Source organism: Leopardus geoffroyi, chromosome B4, assembly GCF_018350155.1.
Source record: "Leopardus geoffroyi isolate Oge1 chromosome B4, O.geoffroyi_Oge1_pat1.0, whole genome shotgun sequence".
Taxonomy (NCBI): Eukaryota; Metazoa; Chordata; class Mammalia; order Carnivora; family Felidae; genus Leopardus; species Leopardus geoffroyi.
The window spans coordinates 132850535-132867070 of NC_059341.1; the positions used below are offsets into that span (position 1 = coordinate 132850535).

General features: G+C 47.2%; 1 protein-coding gene across 4 annotated transcripts in view; it reads right to left on the reverse strand.

Annotated features, from left to right (window-relative positions):
• Positions 1–16536, reverse strand: part of FAM227A (family with sequence similarity 227 member A) — a 75291-nt gene that overhangs the window by 55606 nt on the left and 3149 nt on the right. For 2 of the 4 annotated variants that reach the window (XM_045463756.1, XM_045463753.1), the window contains exons 1-2: positions 8568–8712; positions 705–806 (exon numbers count right to left, since the gene is read on the reverse strand). In XM_045463756.1, coding sequence (XP_045319712.1) covers positions 705–806; positions 8568–8615 — 150 coding nt within the window. In that variant the 5' untranslated portion in view covers positions 8616–8712. Of the gene's footprint in view, positions 1–126; positions 232–704; positions 807–8567; positions 8718–9542; positions 9620–16536 lie in introns of those variants that run through there. The other 2 variants (XM_045463754.1, XR_006708808.1) reach the window with 2 other exon arrangements.

Genomic DNA, 16536 nt, shown 5'->3' on the forward strand with positions numbered 1-16536 from the left:
CGGCATTGCAAGTCTGTGTATGAATATAGCACAACTTACTAATTACTCCCTCACAGAAAGAATGTTAAGGGCATTCTACTGGCATTAGCGTGATTTTTTGTTCTCCCAACAGTGGTTGATGCTCACTTTCAAGAGAGCCTCTTCATAGTGGGATTTGGATTCATGCAACAAGAGAGACGCGTAGTGTTGGGATATCCGATCAAACAGCTTATTCTGGATCTCCTTGTTTGGCTACCAGGAATAAGAGTGGAGAAGGAGTTACTAGAGCCTCCTGATGAAACGGCTAAGGCCTGAGGTTCTTAAATACGTACTCCTCTTATTCTCGAGAGGTTGAACCTCCTGTCATTTACGAAATAGGTACGCTGATTTTTATAGGATTTATGAAATAGATTTATACGTGGGGCGGATTGTTGAAGAAAGTGCACAAACTCTGGGGTGGGAGGTCCCGACCCTGCTCCCGCCCCTGTGCTTGACCAGCCATGTGTCAGGGACCAGTTCCTGATGCTCAGGGGGCTACGGGACATTGTGCGGAGGCTGAAGCACAGGATGGATGGACGAGGCACGGGTGGGGAAGGGAAGGGGTGGCAGATGGGGCTGCAGGGGTGCTCCATAGAATCAGAGAGACTGGTAGCCCATGTTAGAGACATTGGGGTTTATTCCATAGAAAAGTAACTTAAGCAAGGGAGAGAAGGACGCAGATTTACCTGGTACCTCTCGTGAAAGATCCACCAGAAGCTATCCAGCCATATGGCTCTTGGAGAAGGAGAAGAGAGAAACTTCTCTAATTCTCTATCGGAACAGAAAGACTTGGGAAGAAAAAAAACACACAACAACAACAACAACAACAAAATTCACATTATTATTGCGGTTGTCTTTGAAAACACAATTTTTCATTGTTTCATTATTTCACGGTGGCTGTGGAGCCGCAACCAGATTAATAGTCCTCTCCGTTCAGAACCCGCCTTTCCTCCTACGTTCCACAGCTTGTTATTGTCGCTAACCACACCGTCTTCCCACCCGTCATCTTTGGAGTCCACTTAAAAGAAACACTTACCCTTTTAGTTTAGTGAGTGCCGACTATTGGCCTTTCCAGGTATTTTTACACATTCTCATCTAACCGCTAAGATAATCACACAAGGTGTGTTACTACTATCCCCATTTTACAGACGAGCAAACTGAGGACCGAAGAGCTGAAGTCTCTTGCCCAAAGAGATACAGCCAGCAAGTGGCAGAGCCAGCACTGGAATCTGTAACTGGAGGCAGCTTCCCCGTTCTGTCACCTACTCCGATCAGCGGCAATCAACAAACACACACGCTACACAGCTGCAAGTCACCGGACCAGGAGATTCTGCGGGGTTCACGGTAAGCACATGCAACTCTAAAATCGGAATCATCAGCGAACTCGGAGGGGCAGGAAATTCAGACTTCGTTGCAAGGCGACCCGGTAACCTGACTCTGATTCCAGAGCTACCATCGTAATAGCGTAATGACGTGTAATATTTGTTGAATGTTTACCATGTGGCTGGCACAGGGCTGTGCCCTTCACCCCTCGCCTCGTTTTGTTTGTTACCATCTAGGTGGTAGCTACTACAGGCATCCCCGGTTTATAGAAGAGGAAAGGGAGGGTCCGAAAGTTTAGGACGCTTGCCCAAGTTCGCATGGCCGGGGAGGCTCCGGAGCAGGCAGCTTGACCCCAGAGACACCACACACGCTGCCTCTTAGCATTATGAAGAGCGAAGAGATCCCATTCCTGCCCCCTCTTGGATGCAAAGGGGGAGACTCCTTGGCTCTCCCTTCAGGCCTATGGAAGCCGGGGGCAGGGTGCGTGGATAAGCCTCCCTCATCGGCAGGGAGTTCTCTGAGCCCAGCTCTCTGCTTTGTCTTTTTCACCGTTCCTCACGTTTCCTTAGAGAAAACATACAGTCAGAGCAGTTCAGAGCACAGACTTCGAATCCAGCTGGATTCAAATCCAGCTCTTATGCTAAGAAGCTGTGTGGCCTTGAGCAACGTTATTGAACCTGTATGTGCTCAGCTTCCTCGACCAGACGACAGAGGGAAACTGAAGGACTCCATAAGAATCTGCTTTTTGTGGGAGGCCTGAGTGGCTCAGTCGGTTAAGCTTCTGACTCTGGGTTTTGGCTCAGGTCATGATCTTGCGGTTTGTGGGTTCGAGCCTACTTGGGATTCTCCCTCTCTCTGCTCCTCCCCAGCTAATGCTCTCTCTCTCAAAATAAATAAATAAACTTTAAAAAAAAGACCCTGCTTTTTGCTCCTTTTCCTCTTCTATTCTCGCTAGGACCTGCACACCCCACTTTACACAAGTCTCACAATGCAAATGGTGCCTGTCCTCCTTGTAAAGTACAAGGAGTTGATGATTTCTTTAGAATAGACAGCTAAGGGAGGACCGGGTGAGAATGACCAGAAAAACCATCATATGCATATTCCAGCCCACGGATGCTAAACATCTTGATGCCAAGACCCCCGGGCTCCAAGGAATAACACCTGAGCCTTTGTCTTTGTTCTAACCGTTCCTGGATGCCTGAGAGGACACATACACCAGAACATCATCTTCAGTAAAAACCCTAGACCCCAAACATAGACAAGATTCACATCCCTTTCCTTTCTGAGTCTCCCAGACACTCTGTCTCTACCTGCACTCTCTCTATACCTTTAATAAACTCTGCTTTCACTTCCTGCTGGCCCCTGTTTGATTTCTATCCTGTGGGCAGCCAGGGACCCTTGGACCCAGCCTACCAGCATCACGGAGAATGGAGAGGACAGCGATCGTCCCTGCCTCGAGGACTGCCATGACCGTTACATGGGCGAGTGACACACACAAAGTGCTCAGAACAGTGTCAGGCACTTAGGAAACACTCACTAAAGGTGTGCTAGCTCTTACTTATTTATTCACACTCCTGCTTCCTTTCAAAAAGTTCATTTCAGCCCCTGACAGCTATTTACTGAGCACCTACTAGGTGCTTGGATGGTGTTAGAGTGTCCCTGCCCTGGAGACGTTCACAGGTAAGCAGACATTTATAATGCAGTGTGATGGGTGCCTTAAGAGAAGGAATCCCAGGGGCATATAGAGGGGCTATGGGGTACCGGGGAGAGTAAAAATGACTGGATGGGGGTGCCTGAGTGGCTCAATCAGTTGAGGATCTGACTTCGGCTCAGGTCGTGATCTCATAGCTCGTGAGTTCGAGCCCTGAGTCGGGCTCTGTGCTGACAGCTCGGAGCCTGGAGCCTGCTTCAGATTCTGTGTGTCTCCCTCTCTCTCTCTACCCCCACTCTGCTCATGCTCTCTCTCTGTCTCAAAAATAAATAAACATTAAAGAAAAAATTTAAAAAAAAATCACAGTAAAAAAAAAAAAAAAAAAAAAAGACCGGAGAAGAAGGGAGAAGGTACATTAGAGGGGACTGAGATGGCCAGGCAGACAGCATGCTGAACAGCAGGTGCGATGATCCAGACAGGAAGGTGCGGGGCTTGAACTTGGCAGTGGCAGCAAGGAGGAGGAGGAGGTACAGGGAAGACAGCAGGTGAATCTCAGTGATGGCTCAGACGCAGGGGTGAGGGCCAGGGAGGAGGCTGGCTTATGCTTGGCTGGAAGGCTGCGGTTTCAACCAGACACGAGGAGAAGCAGTGTCATGAGTCTGAGAAGCCTGAGGGCCCTCAGGGCAGGAGGCGGGGGGATATGGGAGTTTGGAGGTGGTGACACAGTCCCTAAGTGTGATTAGCCTCATGTGGGGAGATGACTCATGTCCACCCCCTCCCCGCCCATGAGTCTGTGTAGAGGAAGAAGACGGAGCAGAGGCAGGGGTCCTGAAGAACGTGGGCTTGGAAGGCCAAAGCGTGCTGCCTGCATAGACGGAGAAGCTGCTAGAGGGACCGAGGAAGGATACAACTGTCAAGTGCAGGGAGTCATCCTCTGGGCCAGTTCTACAGAGAGGTCGTCTAATGGAACAACAGAAACACATCCTGTGGACTTGGCCTTCTGAGAGCCAAGGGCGGACAAACACGGCCACTTTCAGTGACGGGAAAGGAATGGGGGTGGGTCACAGCAGCACCGAGGAGAGAATGGCAGTGAGAATGTGAAGGCAGCTCTTGGCCTCCGAGGCTCGGCTCGGTGCCGGGCTGGGGCCGACCACTGACCGAGGGAGACAGGCCTTTCATCCTCATGGAGCTCACGGTCTAGTGATGGCTTCCCGATTCTCCAGAGCAGAAGCAATGTCACTGCCAAGAGGGAAGGTGCGGTGACAGAGGAGAGGGTTCGAGGAGGCAAGGAAGGGTTTGCAATGGCCCCTGAACAGGCTGGAACAGGGTCCTTTTAAACGTAAGACACGGGGGCGCCTGGGTGGCTCAGTCTGTTAAGTGTCTGACTCTTGATTTCAGATCAGTTCGTGATCTCACAGTTTCATGGGTTCAGACCCCATCCACCTTTATGTGGACACTGCAGGGCTTGCTTGGGATTCTCTCCCTCTCTCTCTGCCCCCCCCCCCCCACTTGTGTTCTCTCTGTCTCTCTCAAAATAAATAAACTTTAAAAAAAAACAAAGGTAATGGGGCACCTGGGTGGCTCAATCAGTTCAGCATCCAACTTCGGCTCAGGTCATGATCTCACGGTTCATCAGTTCGAGCCCTGCATCAGGCTCTCTGCTGACAGCTCAGAGCCTGGAACCTGCTTCAGATTCTGTGTCTCCCTTTCTCTCTGCCCCTCCCCCGCTCATGCTCTGTCTCTTTCTGCCTCTCAAAAATGAATAAATGTTAAAAAAAAATTTTTTTAAATAAATAAAGGTAAGACACAGGGGTGCCTGGCTGGCTCAGTCAATGGAGTATGTGACTCTTGATCTCAGGGTTGTGAGTTCAAGCCTCACTTTGGGTGTAGAGATTACCTAAATAAATAAAATCTTTTAGTTTTGGGGCACCTGGGTGGCTCAGTTGGTTAAGTATCCGACATTGGCTCAGGTCATGAGCTCACAGTTTATGAGTTCGAGCCCTGTGTCAAGCTCTGTGCTGACAGCTCAGAGCCTGGAACCTGCTTCTGATTCTGTGTCTCCCTCTCTCTCTACCCCTGCCCTGCTTGTGCTTTGTCTATCTCTCACAAATAAAGAAAAATAAACATAAAATCTTTTAGTTTTTATTTTTTAATTAAAATTCAATGTTTAGGGGCACCTGGGTGGCTCAGTCGGTTGGGCGTCCAACTTTGGCTCAGATCATGATCTCACAGTCTGTGGGTTCAAGCCCCGCATCAGGCTCTTTGCTGACAGCTCAGAGCCTGGAGCCTGCTTCGGATTCTGTGTCTCCCTCTCTCTCTGTTCCTCCCCTGCTCATGCTCTGTCTCTCTCTGTGTCAAAAATAAAAACATAAAATAAAATAAAATAAAATAAAATAAAATAAAATAAAATAAAATAAAATTCAATGTTTATTTATTTGGGGGGGCTGGGGGGAAGTGCAGAGAGAGAGAGAGAGAGAGAGAGAGACAGACAGACAGAGGATCTGAAACAGGCTCTGTGCTGACAGCAGAGAGCCCGATATAGGGCTCATGAACGGTGAGATCATGACCTGAGCTGAAGTCAGATGCTGAACAGACTGAGCCACCCAGGTGCCCCAATAAAATCTTAAAAAAAAAAAAAAATTAAAATTAAGCTAAGACACAAATTTGCCTTGAGTTTCCTGGGAGCCAAAGGAAAACACCAGTTATAAGACTAAAATCATGCCAGGGGATGTGTAGTTTTTCTGGGGATTAAGGCCTAAGGAGAACATTCCCCATGGGACCTCAAAAATGGAACATTAAGTAACAGCAGTCACTGTCCTCGGGGCTACCCACACGGCAAATGGAACACGAATACATGTGGCTGTGCCAGTGGGCCTGTGCAGGGCAAGCAAAGTCATGGGCTGGAAGGTCACACAGGGACAACAGGCCCATAAAACATACAACCTATTTGTTCTCAAATCTTTCTCCTATCTATCTATCTATCTATCTATCTATCTATCATCTATCTTTAACTTTTTTTTTTTATTATTTAAGTAATCTCTACACCCCAGGTGGGATTTGAACTCACAGCCCCAAGATCAAGAGTCCTATGCTCTTCTGAGTGAGCCAGCCAGGTGCCCCGTTCTTTTTTTTTTTTTTGAAGTACAGGCAAAGGACGGAAAAAAAAGTATGACCTTATCACTCAGTGAACATCGGTGATATCTACAATGGTTCCATCACCAGATTTTCCTGTATGTGCTTACGTAGCATCATACTGTAGAGTTTTATATACTGATCTCTTTCATTTAACACCACAGCATAGCACAATACACTCTTTGTAAACATTGATTTTAATGGCTAAGTAGCCCATGACACATGTACCCCAAATGACCGTGCTAGTCTTCTATTAGTCATCATTAAGCTAATAACACTGATAATAAAAACTACCATTTTTTGAGAACTTCTGACTTACTAAGCACTGCGCTAAGGACTTTTTATACACTTAAATAAGATCCTTATCTTATTTAAATTTTTTTTTTTCAACGTTTATTTATTTTTGGGACAGAGAGAGACAGAGCATGAACGGGGGAGGGGCAGAGAGAGAGGGAGACACAGAATCGGAAACAGGCTCCAGGCTCTGAGCCATCAGCCCAGAGCCTGACGCGGGGCTCGAACTCACGGACCGCGAGATCGTGACCTGGCTGAAGTCGGACGCTTAACCGACTGCGCCACCCAGGCGCCCCGATCCTTATCTTATTTAATGTTACAATAACACCTCCAGGTAGAGACTGCTTTTATCCTTACTTTACAGCAGAAACTAGAGCCCAGAGAGCTACTTAGCCTCCAAGAGGCACTACCTTCCTTCCAGTTTCTTGCTGTCCCAAATAACAACGTGGGGAATATCTTCTTGCACTGTCCTGGAGGGAATGTGACGCTGTGAGTGCCCGCCGCTCCTCCACCCCTCTGCCAAAGACGGCAGGGGACCAGGCACCTGAGCCCAGAGCCCCTACCGACTGGTTAAAGGCAGCTGTCCACTTGCTGACCGCAGTCCATGCTGGAGCCAGGCGCTGGAACTCCAGCAAATACCACGGTCATCTTGGGCGGCGGCTGGCCCAAACAGACCATCACTCTTAGAAAGTCTGAACACAAGACACAGAGGAATGAGACCGACGGAGCTGATGCAGAGACATCGCCGCCGGAGAGAAGGCAGCAGGGAGAAATCGTGAAGAGAGGAGGGAGTGAAGGAAGGTGGCTGGGCAGAGGGAGAGAGGAGCGAGGGAAAGAGAGACAAAGGGACAGAGGGAGGAGGAGAAAAGAGAGAGAGACGGGGTAGTAAGTGGTTTGAGGCAGCAGTAGGAAGTACAGGTAGACAAGGCTAAGGACCTGGGTCCCGGCAGGGGACGACGATTGGAGCTGCTTTGGGGACACCATGAAGGGCGATGAGACCAGCTATAGGGCTGCGGGTACCATTTCCTGGGCTTCCTCCCCTCCCCACACCTCTCTGCACTCATCCCCACCTCTTGAGTGGTCTCACATATTCTAGGCCTTGGAATACCACCCCCACCCTCTGCCCTGCTTCCCAAGGAACCCAGCGTGCTCCAATGCACTGCTCTCCAAGTGGTTGTTCTCCCCAAGGGGCACCAAGGGACGTGGGAGGAAAATACTCTAACTAATGTCTAACTAAGAAAAACAAGAAATTAAGATTACTAATATATAATGTAGCAATTGACAACAGAGCATGTATGTATATCATTTACAAAAAAAACATAGATCGTGATGGTGCACGCTCAAAATTTTTTGCCAATAAGACACACGATCAAAGCAGTCTGGGGGCACCTGAGTGGCTCAGTCGGTTAAGAGTCTGACTTTGGCGCAGGTCATGATCTCGTGGTTTGTGAGTTCAAGCCCCACATGGGACTCTATGCTGACAGCTCAGAGCCTGAAGCCTGCTTCGGATTCTGTGTCTCCCGCTCTCTCTGCCCTCCCTTGCTTGTGCTCTGTCTGTCTCTCTCTCGCAAAAATAAACATTAAAAAGAATTTTTTATTTATTTTATTTATTTTTTAAATTTTTTTTAACATTTATTCATTTTAGAGACAGAGAGAGACAGAGCATGAACGGGGGAAGGTCAGAGAGAGAGGAAGACACAGAATCTGAAACAGGCTCCAGGCTCTGAGCTGTCAGCACAGAGCCCGACGCGGGGCTCGAACTCATGGACCACGAGATCATGACCTGAGCCGAAGTCGGTCGCCCAACCGACTGAGCCACCCAGGCGCCCCTAAACATTAAAAATAATTTTAATAAAAAATTAAAAATGAAAAAAAAAAAACAGTCTGGAAATGAGTGCTCAGGGAGGAAGAATCTAGGTTTTGGAGGGAACATGGGCTTGGGTTCTAATCTCGGCTCAGTTACTTGCAAACTGTCTGGCCATGGAAACTGACTTACTTAGTGAACATGACTCAGTTCCTTGGGGTATAGAACGGGGACGGCTATGTCCGTCTGCCACATGGTTGCTGTAAAGCTGGGGTACAGCTGGGCCCACAGCAGGGGGATCACACAGTTGGTAACATTGGTGAGCTGCCCACTCTCCTTCCTTACCTTGCCACTAAGGCGGTTTCTCTCAGCCCGGACCACATTGCCCACCATGTCACAGAAGTTCACCCCATTTGGAAGCCTGTTCGGCACAGCGCTGTTAAATTTATGTGGGTGCTGGTACAGCTCCACCAGCAGGTTTTTATCTGCTGTTTTCTGAAACAAAAAGCAGATATGACAATGAGGTCCATCATTTGACGGTTTAAACTAAAACTAAAAAACTAGGATATCTTCCCCTTTTGATCACGAAGGTGGTATAACAAACTTACAGAAACTGGACAAAATGGGGGCACATTCAGGACCCCGGCACCTCTTACCAAATGATTTACATTATTTCTATTTTCCCTTTCAGGCTCTGAGCATGTTTACAAATATGCAGATATAACTCGACTCATGTTACAATACATAAATACACACACACACACACACACACACACACACACACACACACACACGGTGTCCTGCTTTCTCCACCTTAGATTTTCCACATTGCTACACTGTCTTCAAATGTATCACTTCAGAGAATAGATCCTGTTATGAAGATGGGCTATCATTTAATTAACTACTCACGGATTACCTCCAATTAATATTACTGTCATTAATAATTTGGAGCATACAGTTTCCCCCTTGGGTTTATTCATTATGAATTTCTGGGGAAAAAAGGCAATATAACAACTATAAAAAATGTGAAGATACAGAAAAGTGGAAAGAGAAAACCAATTGCCACCACCCAAGTCACCTGCTGGAAACATTTTGGGGGACTGAGTTACTTTTCTTTTTTTTTTTTTTAAGTGTGTTTATTTATTTGTTTTGAGATAGAGACAGAGAGAGCGAACTACTTTAAGATCCTCTAAAAAGGGCACTCTGCAGTTTTCCTGCACAATCACCATCCAGGTGCCAAGCGTCCCCTCCCCAGGACTAAAATCTATTTCATGCCCAGCAGAAACCAGTCAGAGAGAGACCCAGCAGCAGATCCCTTACCCTTTTATTGACGAAAGATTTGACATTCCTAGATTCCGAGCCTCTGCAAATATGCTGTGATTTTCTGTGACTCTTGTCTGCAGAAGAATGGAAGAAGAGAAAGGATGTAACCACGAGGTTTGTCCATCGCTGTGCAGTAACCATAGCTGTGGTGTTTCACTCACTCAGCCTGAGCTGCCAGAGGACAGTCACACTGTTAGTCTCACTGGTCCCCGCCTGAGTTGCTGGCTCCCTGGATCCAGGACCCACCGCAGACAAGCTGTCCCCTTGCCCCCAAGCCTGTTCCCTCGTCTGTAAACTCTGTTCAGCGGCACCTAGCCCACAGTTGGGGGCATTGCAAAGATTTAATAGGAGAAGTGCCACCTGGTAGGCCGTCTCTAAGTGCGCCGTCCTTCCCTCCTAACTTGCCCAATGCCAGCAAGTCAGACATGAGACTCCTCCAGAAGAGGACAAAGCTATCCTCAGTTGAAATGCTGGATTCCTGCTTAACTGCATTTGAGATTCTAACAATAGCCAAACCCCACAGAAACACCATCAAGGCTATGAGAAAGGATTTTTGCCTCTGTCTCCCGGGTCGCCGTGACTTTTCTCTCTCAAAGCCTTCTTCTCCAACTCAAATCTCTCAATTGCCTTCAAAAACCGGAAAGAAATGGGGCATTAGGGATGCATGCAGATCTCGGTGTGGGATGAGGGTCAGAGATCAGGCCATTTCCCCCGCTGGCACGCAAAAGGCCTGGAGCAGAGGTTGTGGCAGCGCCTCCCTGTCTTCCCCGTAGGTGCCAGGGTCTCGGTGGCCACTGGGGTCACTGACCTCATTCCCACCCCCACCGAGTGTCACCACCGATACATCGCCCCACCCTGCCTTCTCCCACGCTGCCCCTCCTCCTGGCTATGCCTCCTCTTGTCTATACCTATGAGGAGGTACAGGATGTGGGAATGGGGCTCCAATCAAGCTCCCTGGGCTAAAAGCTATTGTTTAAACGCTCTGTGAGGGGGACAATGATACCTACCTTCTAGGGTCCTTGTAAGGATTGGATATACAGTATTGAGTGCATCTTAAATTTTTTTAAATGTTTATTTATTTTTGAGAGAGAGAGAGAGAGAGAGAGAGCGCGTGTGAGCAGGGGAAGGGCAGAGAAAGGGGAAGACACAGAATCAGACTCCAGGCTCTGAGCTGTCAGCACGGAGCCCGATGTGGGGCTCGAACTCATAAACAGTGAGATCATGACCTGAGCCCAAGTCAGACGCTTAACCGATTGAGCCACCCGGGCACCCCTAATGCATCTTAAAACACTAGTGCGGAGGCTACTACCAGATAGGAGCTGCTCAATAAAGGCTAATTATTATTATTATTATTATTAATCACCAGACCCTTGACTTCTCAACAGATTTCTCTTGATCTCTGATTCCTCCTCCCCCATTCCCACATCCCCTCCTGAGGGAACAAAAGGAAAGAAAAATGAATGTCAGTGACCCAACGAGTTGCACTGATCGCCGGCCATGAGCCCGGCACTGCTCTTGGACAATAAAGTCAACGAAGAATGAGGATTCTGTGTCCTCGCCTTTAGGAATTTACAATCCGTTTGGACAGTTGACATCAGCACACGTGGGCCAGGTAGGTCCTAAATTGCTACATTTGGGTTTGAAGCAACTGAGAGTAGTGTGAACTAGAAGAGTCACAGAGGACCACCCACGAGCACTGGGGGAAACGATGGGGCATCTGTCGTGCTTGATAAACTGTGAAACGCCCCCTCCAGTCTTCTACCCCCTTTATGAGCATGTGCGCAGGTGTACGTAGATGGGGAAAGGGCTCACACTGGTAGGTCTACATGTCAACGCTTGTCACTCCAAAAACATAGGCCAAGATAAGGCATGATGAATGAACGGGAGGGGTATGAGCCAAGGCAGTGGAACGGCGGTGTCTCTGGTCCTTACCGCGATGCCACTTGTAGCCCATGTTGTCAAGGCCTTGGAAGGATGGACAAGATTTGCACACGGAGAGAGCAGAACGGATAGGTGAACGTTGGGAGACCAGCAAGTTTTAGGCGTCAACGATGAGACCAGCACTGGGCCGTGTGCATCTGAGATGACAGTGGTACCTACAAGTGGGGCTGTCCCCCTACTTGGGGAGTTTTTCAGATACACCAATTCAATGGAGAAGTTCATTCCTCGCGTCTGCCTCGGCTCATGAATTGTTTATGTACTGTGGCTCCTGAATAGTTCTCTACTTAAAATTTAAAACCAGTAAATAATTTACAAGGTACAAAATCAAGTAGTAGAGTAAAAAGTCTCCCTCCTGCCTCCCTCCACCCAATACCCTTAATTTCTTGCCTAGCCTTCCGGAGACGTCGTGTTCAAATGAGAGCACGCAGAACACACAGTCCCACGTGATGCTATTTTCACTTTTAATTTTTTTAAAAACCTCCCAGGGGAGTCTGATGATCACTTAGGTTTAGGTGCCTCTGCTCTAGGTGGCTGGGAATATGAGGCTGAGATACAGGAGAGAAGCTAGGATTTGCAAACATATCATTCATTCCACAAGTATTTCCTGAGCACCTGCTCAAGGCCAATGCTATGCCCGTGTCGGGGATGCAGCAGAGAGCAGCGAACGCTGCTGAGGCTTCAGGGATTAGTGGGGAGAAGCCAGGGGTTTTGAGGTGGCCAGTGCTGCAGTGGGGAGGTACAGGATGCCAGCAATGTGCCCAGACGGGGACCCTCCACTAGTCTTGGGGTACAGGATGCAGAGAAGTCCCTTCTAGGGTGAGGACGTCCAGGCGGAGAGCGGAAGGAATGTGCCTGCCACTGGGTGAATGGTGAAGCTGTGCTATGAGTGGAGCTCTTGAGGGGAAGGGGGCCGGAAGGAAGAGCCAAGCAAGGGGTACCCGGTGCGGGGTGGGGGGGGCGCTCAGTCGGTTTAGCATCTGCCTGTTGATTTCGGCTCAAGTCATGATCTCACAGTTCGTGAGTTCGAGCCCCACGTCAGGCTCTGTGCTCAGTGCAGAGCCAGCTTGGGATTCCCTCTTTCTCTCTCTCTCTGCCCCTCTCCCGTGCTCTGTCTCTCTCACGTGCTCTCTCCCTCTCTCTCTCACTCTCAAAATAAATAAATAAATAAAGCTGAAGAAGACCTAAGCAAGGCTCATGGCCAGAGAGGTGGGAAGCCCACACTTAGGGCATGGGAGAAGGAACAGAAAAGGGACATGGTGATGTGGGATGTGGGGAGGAGGATCTGGGGCTCATTCGTTCACTAGTGCACACTTAAGAAGCACCTCTTACGCACTAGGCACAGGGCTAGGTGCCAGGCAGCACGGCAGCATGGAGGCTGGAGAAACCAGTCTGGCTATGGCCCCGACACAGGAGAAGTGGCTGCACAGTCAAGTTGGACACAGGGCAGGGCAAACCGCAGCCAACAGAGCTTGGGCAGGGTAGCCTAGGGATGGGCTCTTGTGGCAGAAGGCAGTGAACATCTGACGGATCTGACCAGCTGCTTGGGCAGAGGACAGGAAGGACAGGCAAGGGGTCCCTTCCTCCAGGTCATATGAGAACCCAAGGTTGCTCCCACCAGCCCTATCTTGGTTCTCACTGGCCACGAAGGGCACCTGAGGAGATACGCGAATGCTAGGCAATCTTTTTTTCTTTTTAATGTTTACTTACTTATTTTGAGAGGCAGGAGAGCGAGAGAGAGACAGAAAGACAGAGAGAAATATGAGCAGGGGAGGGGCAGGGAGAGAGAGGGAGAGAAAGAATCCCAAGCAGGTTCTGCACTGTGAGCACAGAGCCCGACATGGGACTCTCGTCCATGAATCGTGAAATCATGACCTGAGCCAAAATCAAGAGTCGGACACTTAACTGACCAAGCCACCGAGACGCCCCAATGCTCGACAATCTTAAGTAGCCACCAGATCCTGTTTCTGGGAGCAAAATATTCTTCCTCTTGGTTTTAAAATTATCATAAAAAATCACAGAACTGACATGCAAATACATTCCTTTTGTAAACAACATTACAGAAGTATACAGAGTAAAAAACATGTTTACTCGCCTTCCATACCACCCCCTTTCCAGAAATGACCCCATTGACTGTTTGGTGTGTATCCTTCCAGACTTTTCTCCTACACGTTCATACATATAGAATGCCTTCCTGTGAGCCAGGCACTCTTCTCGGGCCTGATTTAAGGGGCTTCATGAGTTTTAACTCCTCTAATTCTTGCAACAACCCTATGAGGTAGATACATTATTTTTGTTATCACCATTCTCTAGAAAACAGAGATTCATAAAGGTTAAGTAATTAACCTAGTTCCACAATGTGAGAAAATGGCGGAGCAGGAATTTAAACACAGACCGTCTTATTCCGGAGTCTGTGTCTCTAATGCTATACCTCTCCTGCCTACACAGGCACACACAGAGAGACAAGGTTTCTTAACTTATATGGAATCACTCCAAGTTGTGTGTGTGTGTGTATGTGTGTGTGTGTGTGTGTGTGGATGTTGCCTTTATTCACAATTTAATTCTAAGCTCTACTCAATGGTGGGATAGGTAGGGCCAAGTGAAGCTAATGGTCTCGTTGCTGCGTGAGTGAAAACATGGCGGAACCTCTGGGAAAGGCAATTCGACTGTATTTACCAAAATTCGAAATTTCACTTCTAGGACTCTAGCGTGGAGAAATACTTGCAAATGAGCCCCAAGATACAAATACAGAAATATTCACGTGTTCACTATGATGAAAACACCACTGAAATATTTATCAGTAGGCAATAAATTAATTATGCTGCATCCAACAAATAGAATATTATGCGGTCACGAAAAGACCAGGGCAGATCCACAGTAGTGACTTGGAAGCATCTCCAAGAGTTATTGAGGCTAAAAATAAATAAATGAATGAATGAATAAAAAACAAACAAAAGCAGGTTACAAAAACAGTATTTATGGTATGACCCTACTCACATTAAAAAAAGAAAACGATAACCCTAAATATATGTGTTCTATGTTTCTAAATGCATAGAAAAAGTTCTTGGGAACCTGGCTGGCTCAGTTGATGGAGCACGCAACTCTTGATCTCAGGGTCATGAGTTCAAGCCCCATGTAGACATTATTTAAAAAAGAAATTTTTTTAATTTAAATTTTTTTAAATTTACATCCAAACTAGTTAGCATCTAGTACAACAATGATTTCAGGAGTAGATTCCTTAGTGCCCCTTCCCCAGTTAGCCCATCCCCCCTCCCACAACCCCTCCTGTAACCCTCTGTTTGTTCTCCATATTTATGAGTCTCTTATGTTTTGCCCACCTCCCTTTTTTTATATTATTTTTGTTTCCCTTCCCTTACGTTCACCTGTTTTGTCTCTTGAAGTCCTCATAGGGGTGAAGTCATATGATATTTGTCTTTCTCTGACTGACTAATTTCACTTAGCATAATACCCTCCAGTTCCATCCACAAAGAAAAATAAAATATTGTTTTTAAAAAACTCTGGAAGGATACAAAACAAACAATGAATAGTGGTTACTTCTCAGGAGGAAATAAAGGGCTGGGAGTGAAGTAAATTTTACGGTTTACTTTTATACTTGGAGATGGTTTGAATATTTTAGAATAAGGATGCATTGTCCTGGCATTTAAACTTTTTTTTAATTCTAATTTTAATTTATTTGGGGGGGGGGTGCAGAGAGATGGAGAGAGAATCCCAAGCAGGCTCTGTATCATCAGCGCAGAGCCAAACGTGGGGCTCGATCTCACAACTGACTGTGAGATCATGACCTGAGCTGAAATCAGGAGTCAGATGCTTAACCCACTGAGCCACCCAGGCACTGCTAAATTTTAAAAAATGAATCAAAAAGACTAACTCAAGAGATGAACTGACCCCAAAAGTCAGCACCAGAAAAGTTGGGATAGGGGTGCGGCTAAAACCTGCAGAGGCATTCACCAGGTCTGGGCCCTGGGGACAGAGGAGCTTAGTGGAAAGCAAGACGCCAGGGGTAATGGGGTTAGGAGATTTAGTTGGAGTAAAGTGGCAGAAAAGATCTGCAAAACACACAGCTGGCAAAGGACTGTTATCCAAAATACACAAAGAATTGTTAAAACCCAACAATAAGAAAACAAACAACTCGATCAAAAAATGGGGCAGGGACACCTGGGTGGCTCAGTCAGTTAATTATCCAACTTCGGCTCAGGTCGTGATCTCGTGGTTCGTGAGTTCGAGCTCTGCGTAGGGCTCTGTGCTGACAGCTCACAGCCTGGAGCCCACTTCGGATTCTGTGTCTCCTTCGCTCTCTGCTCCTCCCCTGCTCATGCTCTGTCTCTCCCTCTTTCAAAAATAAGTAAAAATTTAAAAATATATATATTAAAAAAAATAAATTAAATAAAACAAAATAAAATTTTAAAAAATGGGGCAAAGACTTCAACAGACACCCCACTCAAGAAGAGAGACAGATGGCGAGTAGGCATATGGAGAGATGTTCAATGTCATTAGAGAATCGCAACTTCAAACGACAAGGAGATATCGCTATATCCTGATTAGAATGGCCAAAATCCAGAACACTGATAACACCAAATGCTGGTGAGGATGTGGAGTGACAGGAGCTCTCATTCATGGCTGCTGCGAATGCAAAAGGGTATAGCCACTTTGGGAGACAGTTTGGCAGTTCCTTACAAAACTAAACATACTCTTACCAGATGGTCCAGGAATCACGCTCCTCACTATTTACCCAAGTGAACTGAAAATATACATCCACACAAAACCCTGCACATAGATGTTCACAGCAGCCTTATGCATAATTGCCAAAACTTAGAAGCAATCGAGAGGTCTTTCCGTAGGTGAACAGATAAATAAACTGTGGCACATCTAGACAAAGGAATATTATTCAGCCCCAAAAAGAAACGAGCTATCGAGCCATGAAAACACATGAAGGAACCTTAAATGCATATGACTAAGTGAAAGAAACCAATCTGAAAAGGCTGCATCCTGTATGGTTCTAACTCTGTCATTTTAGAAAAGGCAAATATGGAGA